Source organism: Chionomys nivalis, chromosome 6 (genome assembly GCF_950005125.1).
Source record: "Chionomys nivalis chromosome 6, mChiNiv1.1, whole genome shotgun sequence".
NCBI classification, from domain to species: Eukaryota; Metazoa; Chordata; class Mammalia; order Rodentia; family Cricetidae; genus Chionomys; species Chionomys nivalis.
The window spans coordinates 6,929,796-6,943,385 of NC_080091.1; the positions used below are offsets into that span (position 1 = coordinate 6,929,796).

The 13,590-nt window shown below is 58.0% G+C and overlaps 1 protein-coding gene across 2 annotated transcripts; it reads left to right on the forward strand.

Annotated features, from left to right (window-relative positions):
• Window positions 1-3,037: 3,037 nt before the first annotated feature.
• Window positions 3,038-10,007, forward strand: LOC130875439 (TLE family member 5). Of its 2 annotated transcripts, none has more exons than XM_057771220.1 (7): window positions 3,038-3,277; window positions 4,808-4,905; window positions 7,541-7,604; window positions 8,097-8,141; window positions 8,353-8,415; window positions 8,793-8,867; window positions 9,099-10,007. In XM_057771220.1, the coding sequence occupies exons 1-7, from the start codon at window positions 3,251-3,253 to the stop codon at window positions 9,315-9,317; spliced, it is 591 nt and encodes a 196-aa protein (XP_057627203.1). In that variant the 5' UTR covers window positions 3,038-3,250; the 3' UTR covers window positions 9,318-10,007. The 2 variants fall into 2 exon arrangements, with proteins under 2 accessions (XP_057627203.1, XP_057627202.1); XM_057771219.1 differs by having other exon boundaries at window positions 3,040-3,277; window positions 9,096-10,007.
• The last annotated feature ends 3,583 nt before the right edge of the window (window positions 10,008-13,590 follow it).

Sequence of the window (13,590 nt, forward strand, 5' to 3'; positions counted from 1 at the left end):
GGGAGCACTGGCGGGGGTGGAGTGGGAGGACTCAGATCTCAAGCCTGTGGGTGTCTTCTCAGCTTTAAGGTCATCGGTGGTCAGGGCTCAGTAAATACTCACGAGGAAACAAATGAAGAGAGGAGCCCCCCTCCCACCCCCTCCCACTCCTACCCCCACCCGGGTCAAGGAGGCCTTGCTTGCGCTGGCCTCACTAACTGGACACTTGTCCATCACGCAGCCCTGTGCTCCTTTCTGTCCAGCGGGGAGGACCCCGAGGATGCAGAGCTGCAGACTAAGTATGGGGTGGGGGATGGGCATCAAGGAGCCCAGCCGCCCCCAGGCCGGCCTGAACTGCTGTGTTTCGGGTGATAGCTCGAAGCCCCTGTTCTGAGATTTTTAGACAAGGCTCTTTTGGGAGGGTCTCATTTAGCCCAGGCTGGCCTCAGACAAACTGCTTATCCCCCTGCCTCTGCTGCTTGCTTCCCATGGTGCATGGTGAGCACTCACCATGAACCCAGGCCTTAGCTGGGGACTGAGGTGGAAGGCAGGCACAGCGGGTCAGCGTGGGCAGGGCCCAGGACGTACAGTGCCTCCTGGGCTCAGCTGCAGCCAGTGTCTCAGAGTCATCTGCCACCCTCCAAAAGGACCAACACAATGGAACCTGAGTCTACATGCCCCCGCCACCTGCTGTGTGATTTTGGCCAGGACAACTGCCTTTTCTGTGCCTCCAGCTCTTCATTCCCTCGGGAACGTCCGTGGCTTGGTGCAGACAGAGGACCTGGACAGAGAGCTCAGCAGTTAGCACAACGGCGCCCCCTGCAGAGGACCTGGGTTTGATTCCCAGCACCACCACGCAGCTCATACTGCCTGGGACTCCAGTTCTGGGAACCCAACGCCCTCTTCCGGCCTCTGCTGGCACAGTCCAGATACTGAATACACACACGGATACTGAGTACACACACGGGGTGTGCAGACATTCTCAGGGATGTACAAAATCAATAAAAACCAGAGAAACCCTGCCTTGGGGGAAAAAACAGTAAGAACCTGTTGAGGTACTGATAAAAACCAGAAACAGAAGCACCCTGACCCAGGCCTGCCATCCCAGCTTTTGTGGGGCTGAGGTAGAAGAACCCCAAGTCCCAAGACAGACAGCCTGGGTTACTTAGTGAGACCCAGTCTCAAAATGGAGAGTAAAAAGTAGACTGGGGCCGGGCGGTGGTGGCGCACGCCTTTAATCCCAGCACTCGGGAGGCAGAGGCAGGCAGATCTCTGTGAGTTCGAGACCAGCCTGGTCTACAAGAGCTAGTTCCAGGACAGGCTCCAAAACCACAGAGAAACCTTGTCTCGAAAAACCAAAAAAAAAAAAAAAAAAAAGTACACTGGGGCCTGGCTCAGGGCAGAATCCAGACCTAAACCCCCAATGGGTCACACAGATCCAGACCGGCAGGAGAACACCCTCGGGTTCCCCTGTCAATCAATGTCAGTGGATTCAGCAACGCATGCATCCAACACAGCCTGACTGCAATGCGTCCTTCCCGGGATGCCTTAGAACGCTGTTCATCTAGTTATCAACTAACTAATTAATTGTTGTATTTTTGAGGCAGGGTCTCACTATGTACCTTCCTAGTGCTGAGATTAAAGGTCCTGAGTTTGTCACCATTCCCTGACTAACAGAAGGAAGGAAAGAAGAAAAGAAGGAGGGAAGGAAGGAAGGAAGGAGGGAGGGAGGGAGGGAGGGAGGAAGAAGGAAGGAAGAAAAAGGAAGGAGAGAAGGGAGGAGGAAGGAAGGAGGGAGAGAGGAAGCAAAACAACTTGTAGGCATTCGAGAACGAGCCTCGTGGGTCCGCAGCAGCCTGCCGTGATCTGTGTCAGGCTGTGTTCTGCTCCTTGGCCCCCACAGTGTGTGGCTAGGCCTTTGTGCTTTGTATCATCCTTCTGGTTGGGAAGGGCAGGGCGGGGATGTGACCACACAGGGCCAGCCACTGCCATGAAATTTGACTTTCTAGGACTTGAAGATGTTGGCCTGGTTGGAATCAGAACGCGCCACCAAGAAAAGGAGTCTGTCTGTCTCCGTGTGGGACAGGAGGATGGCCACAGGGAAAGCGGACCTGGTACAGGAGGAACAGGAATTCAGGGTTACCTCTGCTACAGATTTCCAGGCCAGCCTGGGCTACACAAGACCGTATTCTCATAAAATAAAATAGGACAATGTCACGCTCAACAGTGGAACCTTTACAGAAGCCCTGTCACGAGCCGGGTCTGGGTCGTGGCCCTCGCGGCCTTGTCCTTGTCCTCTATGGTTCAGCTCCTTCCCCACCTCCCAGCTCCCCACTGAGGTTCAGCATCACAGTGCACCAGGCCTTGCTGGCCACTGGTTTCTCCTCCAGCTTTGTGGGCCACCCGAACAGTTGATGACATTTGTTTGGCTGTCTCAGGTATGTGACAGGGTCTTGTTCTACAGCTCAGGCTGGCTTGAAATTGTGGGAACCCCCCCTGCCTCAGCTTGCTATGGAATGCTGGGATAACCGGTCTTAGCCCAGGGAAATAGTTTCTTTTTATATATTTATTTATGTTTCTTTTTTTATTATTTTTGAGAAAGGGCACATGTAGCCCTGGCTGTCCTGGAACTCACAGAGATCCTCCTGCCTCTGCCTCTGGGATTAAAGGCCTGACCACAAGCAGTTCCTGTGGAACTCTTTAACTTTTTGTTGTTTTGAGACCCAATCTCGGGTAGTCCACCTTGGCCTGGAACTCTCGATTCTTCTGCCTCCAGACCCCAGTCAATGCATGACAAGCTTGACACCCATTTGTGGGACGGGTGTCAGTCACCATGGTGCCCAGTGTGCCCCGCAACCGTGCCAACCCTTACCACTCCAGAGAGATCAAGGCACACCGTAGGCGCTCCATAAATGCACCTTGGCGCCTGGGCGCCCAGACTGTGGGTCTGTGGCCTGGGGACTTGGGCGGGACCGGAACGGGCCACTGAAGCAGGCCTCGGGCCGGGGCCGCGGCGGGGGCGGGGCGCGCGGGGCCAAGGTCACGGGTGGGGCGTCCGGGCCTGCGCAGTGCCGGGCGCGGCAGGTGGAGCGGGAGCCCGGGCGGCACCGCGTCGCCATTACACAATAGCGCGGGCGGCGCGGGCGGGCGGCGGGCGGCGCAGGAGGCGGGACGCGGGGCCCCGGAGCTGCCGATCGGGGACAAAGCGCGGCCGCCCGGCGCCCCCCGAGCCGCCCGAGCCGGGGCGCAGCCCGCGCCCCCCGCGACTGACATGATGTTTCCGCAAAGCCGGCACTCGGTAAGGGGGACCCCCGCGCTGCACCCCGGAGCTCGCCCTGCACCCCCAGCTCGGCTCACTGCACCCCCGGAGCTCGGATCCCTCCTGTCTCCCCGCCCAGGGCCTGTCCCAGGGGCTCCTTACGCGCCCCCAGCTCCCAGAGGCCTGTCCCCCAGTCCTGGGGGGTCTGTCCCCAGGGTCCTTGCACCCCCACAATCCAGGCCGTGCGCACCCCCACCGGCCCAGCACTGCACCCTTCAGCCCGGATCCCTGAACTTGAATCCCGGCCCCGAGACCCCCCCACCCTCTGCCCATCCCGACTGCAGGGTCCCCCCCCCTTCAGGCTCCGGACTAATCTGTCTCCCAGCCCAGGGCCCCGCACCCCACTCCAGCCGCATCAGGCCTGTCTCCCAGCCCTGGGGCACAGGCCCTGCAGCACCCCAAGCCCAGGCGGCGCATGTCCTCCAGCCTGAGACCTTGCATGCCCAACTCCGGGCTCCGCACCCCCCAGGCCCAGCTCGCTAATGACTCCAGACCGGCCTGCCCCCAAGTCCAAGGCCCTGCACTTCCTCCCACCTAAGATCTGTCCTGTCCCCAAGTCTGCTGCCCAGCACCCCCGAATCCAGGCCCCGCATCCCCTGCCTCTCCCTTCAGCCCGGTCGGGCCTGGCGTCACCATCCGGGCCCAGCGCCACCCCCCAGCCTGGCCGGCCCTGCGTTCTTCAGCAGCAGGCCCCGCATCCCAGAGGCCTGCCTCCTCCCAGCCCCCATCGTGCCAACACCAGGGTGTGTGGGACCCCGCACCCCTATAACGCTCAGTGTGTGCCTGCCCCTGTCCGGAGCCCAAGCCCCCCCACGACTGCTCCCTCCAGCTCCAGGCGCCGCCCCCCCCACATCCAAGCCCGGCGCGTCTTGCCTTCCCACCCCAGCTCCCAGTGGCTCTGCACCCCGTTCCTTCTCCCAGCCTTGCTCTCCCAGACGCTAACTCTGCTCCCCAAATCCGAGGATCTTACACCCTAACTCTTGGCCCAGTGTCCTCAGATGCCGGCCCAGTACATCCCTTCACCCCGGGGACACCTCTCTGTCCACCCCCCCCCCCCCCAGCTACAGGCTCCCTCTCTGACTTCCAGTCCTGTCTTCCTCCCATGGCTTTGGCTGGGGCCTGGAGGGACCCCAGGGGTTGGGAAGATTTTGGGGTCCCCTCCTGGAATAGCACACCCGAGGAAACAGGTGTGATGGGTACCCCCAGGAAATGTGGGGTGGTAGCTAGGTTCGTCTTACAAGCTGGCTTTGAAGGCAGGCCTGTGCCCTGCTTAACATAGAGGGGCTTCCCGGGGACTCCTCGGGGCAGCTGGAGGACAGGGGTGCACCCCTCCCCACGGGTGCTTGTCCCCCCAAATGACCCGCGCTAAAAGCACCCCATTGCCTGGGGGCCTCCCTGCCCCCTCCTGGCCCCCTCAGTGAGGGCTGCCCGGGCCTGCAGAGCACAGCCCAGGAAGTGGGGCGTGGGCGGGGCACTCACCCTCCCGCACTCCCACCCCGCATCCCGCAGGGCTCCTCCCACCTCCCCCAGCAGCTCAAGTTCACCACCTCCGACTCCTGTGACCGCATCAAAGATGAGTTCCAGTTGCTGCAGGCCCAGTACCACAGGTGAGCCCGGGCCGGGGGCGCCCTTAGAAGAGGGGCCCTGGAGGAAGGCTGGTGGGGCGGAGGCTAAGGGGTCAGCAGTGCAAGGGCATCCTCTGCTACTTAGCCAGTTGGAGGCCAGCCTGGGCTACATGCCAGCAGCCCCATAGTGTGGAGGGGGAAATTGAGGCTTCAGAGGCCCTGTCTGCAGTGAGCCTGCCGCTCTCACTGTAACACGGGCCGCGTGGAACCCACACAGCCCACCCCTTTCTCCAGTTGTGGAGTGGGGAGCTTGCTGGTGTCCCCCAGACCCTCCAACCGGCTGGCTCCCACAAATCCTCTTCCTGCTTCTCATGTGTGAAACTGATCACCCTGAAACCCAGAGAGGTCAGCATTTTCCAAGGGTCTGCACAGCACAGAAGCAGCCTGAAGCTGGGGAGTGGCTCAGGGTCCCCATTTTACTCCATAACCCAACGGTGATTGGGCATGGGGGTGCCAGGCCCGCCATTCCAGCCCTCAGACATACGGGCAGCAGGATGGAGGTGTTCTGGGCTAGCCTGAGATATAGAGCAAACCTCTGCCTCAGAAAACAAATAATAATAACAAGCACATAATAATAGTAGTTAGTAGTAATAATAACAATAATAGACTTTGAAAGACCTTCAGATTTTTCCATGAAAAAGGAAATCTCAGGTTTTGTGAATTTTTTTAATTTATATTTTTACTTTTTGGTATTTATTTTGAGACAAGGTCTGGTGTAGCCCAGGCTTTCCCCACCTGCCTTTGTAGCCAAAGATGACCTTGAGCTGCTAATAGTAGATTCCTGTGCTAGGCCAGCGGGGCTACCCATTGGGCCACCCCGCTAGTGTGTGTGTGTGTGTGTGTGTGTGTGTGTGTGTCCATGGTTCTGGTCCCCACTTGTGTCTGTGGCCCCGCCCCCCTTTAGGGAACCTGGCTGGCCTCCATAAGATATACAAGCTGCTGCTGCTGCTGTGTGCTGTACCCCCTGGGGGACGGATGCTCTCTCTGAGCTGCCTTGTGCTGTGTGCTGGGCCTGGGTTCCCGGCTGTGTGGGGTGAGGGTGAAGGGGCTCCCTTTTGGGGGCAGCCCACGTGGGAGCAACATCCGCACCTTGAGAATAAGTTCCCTGGGGATAGTTTCTGTGTTGGTCCCTCCCCCCACCTCTTATCTCCCCACTACATCCCTCCCCCTTCCCTTGGTGCTCATGGCTGAGCCACACCCAGCCTCAACTTACTATTATTTGTGTGTGTGTGTGTCCACCACGTGACAGCGGTGTCTCTCTTGGTCTCTCGAGCTCCTGTATCTCCCCCCGTCCTCACCTCATGGGAGAACATAACACAAGCCTGAGTGTCCCCAGCCTGACTCTGGGATTCGAACTGGGATTCTTGTGTTTGAGCCGCAGTCGCTTGACCCGCTAAGCCCTGGTGGGACCCATTCACCTCAATACTCAGTTATTTTGTGAGGACAGGTTGGCTGTGCGGCCAGGCTAGACTAGTCGGGGACCCAGCCAGGGTGGGATCCTGGCTCCGTGACAGCCTGAGACGTCCTGCGGCTGCTTTTATTTTATATATTTTTGTATTTTTGGCCTTTTCTTTTTTTTTTTGCGTTTTGTTTTGTTTTTTGAGACAGGATCTCTCTACACAGCCCTGGAACTTGCTCTGTAGACCAGTCTGGCCTCGAACTCAGAGATTCTCCTGCTTTGAGTTCGCAAGTGCAGGGCTTTTTAATTTCCAGATAGGGTAGATTCGCGGCTCCCTCCTGTTCACCCTCTCACGATCCAAAGTGTTGGTTTGTTTTTCTTTTTTTGCTTGTTTCTTTTCTGGATTTTAAAAGAAATATTTCTAAATATTTCTTAATACACTTATAGGGGGGTGCCACGGTACAGTGTGAAAGTCAGAGGACAGCTTGGGGGTGACCCTTCCCTCCTTCCTCAGTGAGCCCCAGACCCTTTGACCCTCACCATCCTGGCTGTAACTGGGGCCCAGAGAAGTAGAGCAGATGACCCAGGATGGAACCAGGAAGACAGCAGGGCCGGTGCGAAGGCTCCTGAAGCCAGGATCCCTTGGGGGCCTCTCCCGCTGTCCTCCTCAGCCCTGGGCCCCCTCAGTCTCTTCATTTGTCTGTGTGTGGAGAAAGTTCTTAGGTTACCGCCCAGCTGTGTGACCTTGAACTGCCCACTCACCCTCTCTGGGCACCCACTGAGTGACCTGTGAAGATGGAGGGCAAGTTCTGCAGACCTCATCGGCTGCTCACAGGGGCACCTCTGCCTCCGTGGTTGTTAGGTGGCTGCTATTTTGTTGAGATTGCTCTCATAGCTTCACAGTAGGGTAAACTGAGGCAACCCTGCCTGCCCAGGATTGCAGAAAACCTAGGGGTGTCCTTAAATGCAGTCAGATGTGGTGCTTGGCCGCTTCCCAGCCTGCAGGACTGGGGTTCAGGTGGTGCAGGCGGGCAGCCCAGCCTGCAGGGGGCTAAGGCAGGGGAATCAGGAGTTCAGAGTGGTCCTCAGCTCCATAGTGAGTTGAAAGCTAGCTGGGCTACACGAGACCCCGTCTCAAACACACAAACCAAAAAGTTTTTAGTTTGACCCTCCAGAAGGCGGGCCGAAGGGACCTGAGCTACCCTTGTGTGTCCTCAGCCTCAAGCTGGAGTGTGACAAGCTGGCCAGCGAGAAATCAGAGATGCAGCGGCATTACGTCATGGTAAAGTCCCCTCAGGGACCCGGGGGGCCTGGGCGGGTGACCCCAGACTCCCCACACAGCGCAGGTGCCTGCTACCAAGTCCCCGTGGCCGAGGTGGCCTGGCCGCCAGCCCGGGTAGTGGCTGAGGTGCCAAACTACTGACTTGTATCCTGGGCCTGCCAGGACCCCGCTGTCCTTGGCTGCAGCTGGAGGAGGCGGCAGTGGAAGCCACAGCCAGCCAGCCGGAAGCAACTGGGAAGCCGTCACCAGTCCCCTCCCTCCAGGCCATCAGGATAGGCATCCCTTAACCCTTCCACGGCCAGAGCCATGGGACCTGTAGTTCCCTGCAGAGGAGGTTGTGGGGTCCTAGGGCTTTGTGGCAGGGGTCGTGAAGAACAAATAGGAAGTCTGGATGGGAGGGGCACAGGGAATGCTGGGATGTGCAGAGAGAGCCAGGCCACCCAGAATGTCGCACCCCTTGGTGCCTGACATGCCTCCTTCCCCACCCTACAGTACTATGAGATGTCCTATGGATTGAACATCGAGATGCATAAACAGGTAAGCCTCAGTTTCCCTCATCACCTCAGCGCCCAGTGACTTCCAGACTGAGAGTTAAGACTACACCTGTTACCCCCCCAGAGGCGGTTCCAGCACCCCGACATCTTAGCCCTTCTTGGTGGGCCTGGCTGGCCCGCAGGCATGGCCTCAGCCCCGTCCCCACCCCCTCCAAGTGTCCCCCAGGTACTGAGGGAAGTTATGTGTGTTCCAGGCTGAAATCGTGAAGAGGCTAAATGGGATCTGTGCCCAGGTTCTGCCCTATTTGTCACAGGAGGTAAGCACAAGCCACCAGCGGGGGCAGTGGGGCTCCCTCCGCACCTGCCGGTTGCCCTGGGGGCACAAACCTGCCCATTCTGAATTTAGCAGAGAAGTGAAGTGGTAGGGTCAGACCCCTGTGGCACCAAGGCATAAAGGGGGACCCGGGTGGAGGGAGGGCAGATGATGGGGGACCCAGGTGGGCAGGTAACTCCTGTAGACCAGCTTTCAGAGAAAGTTCCCCGAGCTGGATTCCTAGCCGTGTCCACCCCACATCCTCCCATGGTCCCCCTGAGTACCTAGGGCAGGGCTTCCCTGTGCATTCCAGCGTTTGCCCACTGCAACTGTCCCTTTGCGTGAGAGAACAGTCACTGCCCCCTCCCCTGCCTATTCCAGCATCAGCAACAGGTCCTGGGAGCCATCGAGAGAGCCAAGCAGGTCACGGCTCCTGAGCTGAACTCCATCATCCGAGTAAGTCAAGAGCCCTGGGTGAGCAGGGACAGGTGACTCAGGTGGGCAGGTGACCCGGATGGCCAGATGACCCCTGTGAAGTGATGACAGGAGACGGGGGATTCGGGCGGGCAGGTGACTGACAGGTGACCTGGATAGGCAGGACAGGGACGCAGATGGACGCATGACTCAGATGGGCAGGGGACGGGGACAGGGTCCTGGGATGACCCCCCCACCCCCGCCCCGCAGCAGCAGCTCCAGGCTCACCAGCTGTCCCAGCTGCAGGCGCTGGCCCTGCCCCTGACGCCGCTGCCCGTGGGGCTCCAGCCGCCATCACTCCCTGCAGTCAGCGCAGGCACCGGCCTGCTGTCGCTCTCGGCTCTGGGCTCTCAGGCACACCTCTCTAAGGAGGACAAGAATGGACATGATGGAGACACCCACCAGGAGGATGATGGCGAGAAGTCGGATTAGCTCCTGGGGAGGGGGGTGGGGGGAGGGGGACACAGGGGAGACAGGCACAGAGAGGGAGCAGTGTTCCGAGGGCCACACAGCACAGAACTCGGTCACTACCCAAGCTTCCACCCCCAGTTCCGGTTCCAGCCTTCTTGCCCTGTACCCTGGACCTAGGGGACCTCAGAGGGACTCCCCAGGTTACAGAGGGCAGCAAGAAATCCCCCACCTGTGACATTTATCCGGGTCACCGCCACCAGTCTTGGCCCAGAATGTACACAATGCAACTCTAGCTGCCCCTTTCCGCCCTGTGCTCCCCGAGTCCTCCCCGTGCCCCGGCTCTGCTTCCCCACACTGTACACTTGCTAGGTCCAGACCCCCCCCCAACTCACCCAGTCCAGTTCCCTCGCCCACGAAGGAGGGGGACAGAGGAAGTGACATGAAGGCTCGGGACTGCAGTGGGGGTGGGCACCCACAAACCTCCCTTCCTCCCCTTCCCCAAATAAACATGAGGGTTCTGAATTTGGTTTGTTTATTATTCCTTTTTTTTGCCCCAGTATTCTATAGCTTGTCTTCTAAAAAAGGGGATTTAAAGAAAGTCTGTGTATATAGTTAGCTTTGGTGTGTCGTCTTGGTCTCCCCACGAAGGGGGATTGCTGTACTGAGGGTGGGGTCTAGCTGTGCCTTTAAAATAAAAACATGAAAAGGTTGGCCGCTGTGTCCCTGGCTCTGTCTTGTGGGGTGGGGACCCCTTTCCTCTGGACACCCCCGTCCGGGGAAGGAAAATCCCTTGGTGGGCAAGCAGTGGTGAGCCACTGACGTGGGGTCCCACAGCACAGTTCACAGGTGAGTCACTGGGCCCTGCTAGGCTGTCTGTGGGAAGGCCCTGGCATGAATCTCTACTTGTTTTTATTTTTTTATCATTACTGGTTTGTTAGGTGTTTGTCTGCTCAGACACTGTGCAGAAGTCTGTTCACCATGTGGGCCTGGGAATCGAACTCAGGATGTCAGGCTTCGCTGCAATCGCCTTTACCCGTGGAGCCATATCAGTGGCCCCTGTTTTTGTTGGACTAGCTTGTTGTTTGTTTTATGAGGCATGATCTCCATAGCCCAGGCTGGCCTGGAACTCCTCACAGAGATCCTCCTGCCTCTGTGCCACCAGCCCCTGACCACCTTTGTGTTTTGTGGTGGACCATAAGGCCTGGGGTTCACTCTGGATCTTGGGGTGCTGTGCCCACTTGGGTTCTTCAGCCGGAGTCTGCTCCTGGGAAGATCAATCTGAGGGGCCCCGGGTGATAACTGTCTCTTTGCCTCCAGGGTTCCTGCGGGGGTGGGGGGACCCCAGGGAGAGCACTGAGCTAGTCTGACCTTGGGTAATTCATCTGCTGATGGTCTGGTGGCCCAATGAAGGGGGGACAGGGAGGGGGATGGACAGGGAAAGGTTGGGTGGGATGGGATGGGGAGAGGGTAAGATGTCCAGCTCCTCATGCCCAGTGAGGACTAGTGACCTCTCCAGGTGCTTCCCTGGGGATTCGGCTGGGTCCGTAGAGTCCCACAGGAGACCTTCTGCCACTCTGTGTCACTGTGTTCACATCCACTCTGTTCTGGGGTCAGTCTCTGGCTAGGGGACTCTTGGGATTGTGGAGGCTGAGGGCCCAGGTCCAATGGGACCCCACCCTGTCGCCAACAAGGAGTAGACTCCAGGCAGTGACTGTCCCCTCCCCCTGACCTGGAAGGCTGTACCTTAAAATTCATCCTGGGGTGAAGATGGTGAAATTCCTGTTGTGCCAACAGGGAAACTGAGGCCCACTGAAGCGCAGGAAATCATACCAGGCTACAGAAAGATACTAGGTTCCCTCTGGGTCGGGAGGCCAGGGCAGCACAGGGGAGACCAAGGCATCACAGGGGGAGGCCAGGGCAACACCCCCAAACCAGCAGGATATTGAAACACCAAGGCTTCCTGTGTATCACAGGAGAAAGGCCCAGAGACTGCAAGCAACTGGATCAGGACAGTTAAGTGTGTGCATGGAAATCCATCTTCCTTTCTTTCTTTCTTTCTTTCTTTCTTTCTTTCTTTCTTTCTTTCTTTCTTTCTTTCTTTCTTTCTTTCTTCCTTCCTTCCTTCCTTCCTTCCTTCCTTCCTTCCTTCCTTCCTTCCTTCCTTTTTTTTAGACAGAGTTTCTCTATATAGTTCTGGCTGTCCTGGAACTCGCTTTGTAGACCAGGCTGGCCTCAAACTCACAGCGATCCGCCTGCCTCTGCCTCCTGAGTGCTGGGATTGAAGGTGTGCGCCACCACCTCCTGACAGAAACCCATCTTTTAAAGAGCTGTTTGGTGTATGAGGAGAAAAATGGGGTCAGCAGTAGTGACATGGAAAAGGGGAACTGAGAGTGGGGACAGCCAGACTAAGTGGTGGACAGGGAGCGGTCACCCCTCCTCCAATGTCCTCCTCCTGCTGTGTCTGACCCTCAGCGGGACTCACTGGGTGACAGCATTTGGTCACCTTGGCACCGCTGTGTCTCCAGGGTCCAGAGTGTCTCCTGCAGATGCTCAGTGCGTGAGGATAGGGTTCCGAATCTCAGGTAGTCGGGTCATAAGATCAGCTGGGTGGGGGCGAAAACGGAGGGACCAGGATAAGGAGGGAACTGAAGCTGGGCTCTAGAGAGAGGGCCTCATGTTGTTGCTGACTCTTGGGGTCCTCCCGCAGCTCTGGCTCTGATCTGCACCCCCCTTCTCTGTTCCCATAGGCTGTGAAGCTCTTTATCCTTTGCTGTTCCTGCTGGATTCCTCCTCTTCCCACGCATCCCCTCCCTTCCCTTCCCCTCCTCTTCCCTCCCCTCCCCTCCTCTGCTGTTGGTTGCTCTACTGCCTGGCCCCCTGGGCCCAGCAGCTGGCTGCCAGCCAAGCCCCAGACAACCTTGACCGCCTCCCCGCAGCAGCCACCCCACCTCCCCTCCCCTCCTCCTCTCCTCCCCTTCTTCCCTCCCCTTCTTCTACCCCTCGTAGCTTCATTTCTCTTCCTCCTCCTCACCTCCTCCTCCCAGCTCCCCTTCCATGGCTGCAGGGCCTGCTGGGTGGTGCTCCCCCTCTGCTCTGCCCAGTGTTAGGGAGCAGGGGAAGAGGCGGCAAGAGGCCTGTCTTCGATACCACCGCGGTGGCCCCCAACTCAGGATCATGCAAAGAGTGGACCTCACTTTGCTGTTTGGCCCCAGACAGGGTCTCTAGTCTTTTCTGGGCCCAGCGACCCTCAAGTCTGATGGCCCTGCAATCCAGGAGGATGAAGGAAGGCCAAGGCCCAGTAGGTGCAATAGGGGTGACTTCCTGCCCAGCATGGGCCAGGCCCGGGGTTCATCCCCAGCACCAGAAAGGAGACCCCCCAGAAAGTCCGAAAACCCTCAAAACCAACTAAACCAATCCCTACTCTGTAGCCATGTTCTTTTCATGGCTGACTTGGGTATTTATTAGACACTTACACCTGCCACAGGGAACCCACAAAGTGGGGGTGCGAGCAGGAAGAAGGTAAGAAAGCATGGTGGATTTCACAGTGGCCGGGGGAGCCCTGACCAAGAGGTGACCACCTGGGGAACAGCAGCTGTGTGGCTGCAGAGTGTGTGGGGGGACCCAGGCATGTCACCTTAGGCCTGATCTCCACCCCGACCACGCCCCAGACCATCGCTGACAAAGTCCTATCCTGTAGCAGGTGCAAGGGCCCTGAGGTCCCTATGGATAATTACAGCCTCCTGCCACACAGAGCTGAGCAGCTTGGAGAATTTCTGGAGACAATGGGAAGCTATGGAAGGTTCTGGAGCTTCGGGGGAATGTTTAGCTGGGATTCACGTGGAAATGGGTGATCACAGGTGTTGGGGAGATGAAGTCACAGTCTCTCTGTGAGGTATAGGTGGCAGCAAATGGTACTTTATTGTGGCAGGTGGAGCATGGTCATATTGGTTAAGCACTGTTTTCTTTTGTTTGTTGCTTGGTTTTTCAAGCCAGGGTTTCTCTCTGTAGCCCAGGCTGGCCTCAAACTCAGAGATCCTCCTGCCTCTGCCTTCTGAGTGCTGGGGTTAAAGGCGTGCACCACCACTGCCCTGCAGTTAGGCATTTTCTAATCTCACTGTAAGTCATTTTTGGAATCTCCAGGTTAGGGAGGAGGCCTGGAGTGGGGTCCACTTGACGCAGGGTTCGTGTTCACAAACCTCTGTCTGCTAGCGGCTCAACAAGATGGGGCTTCTTCCAACCTCAGTCGACCCCTGTGCCTCCTGGGACATCCAGCTGCACCCCACCCTCCCTTTTC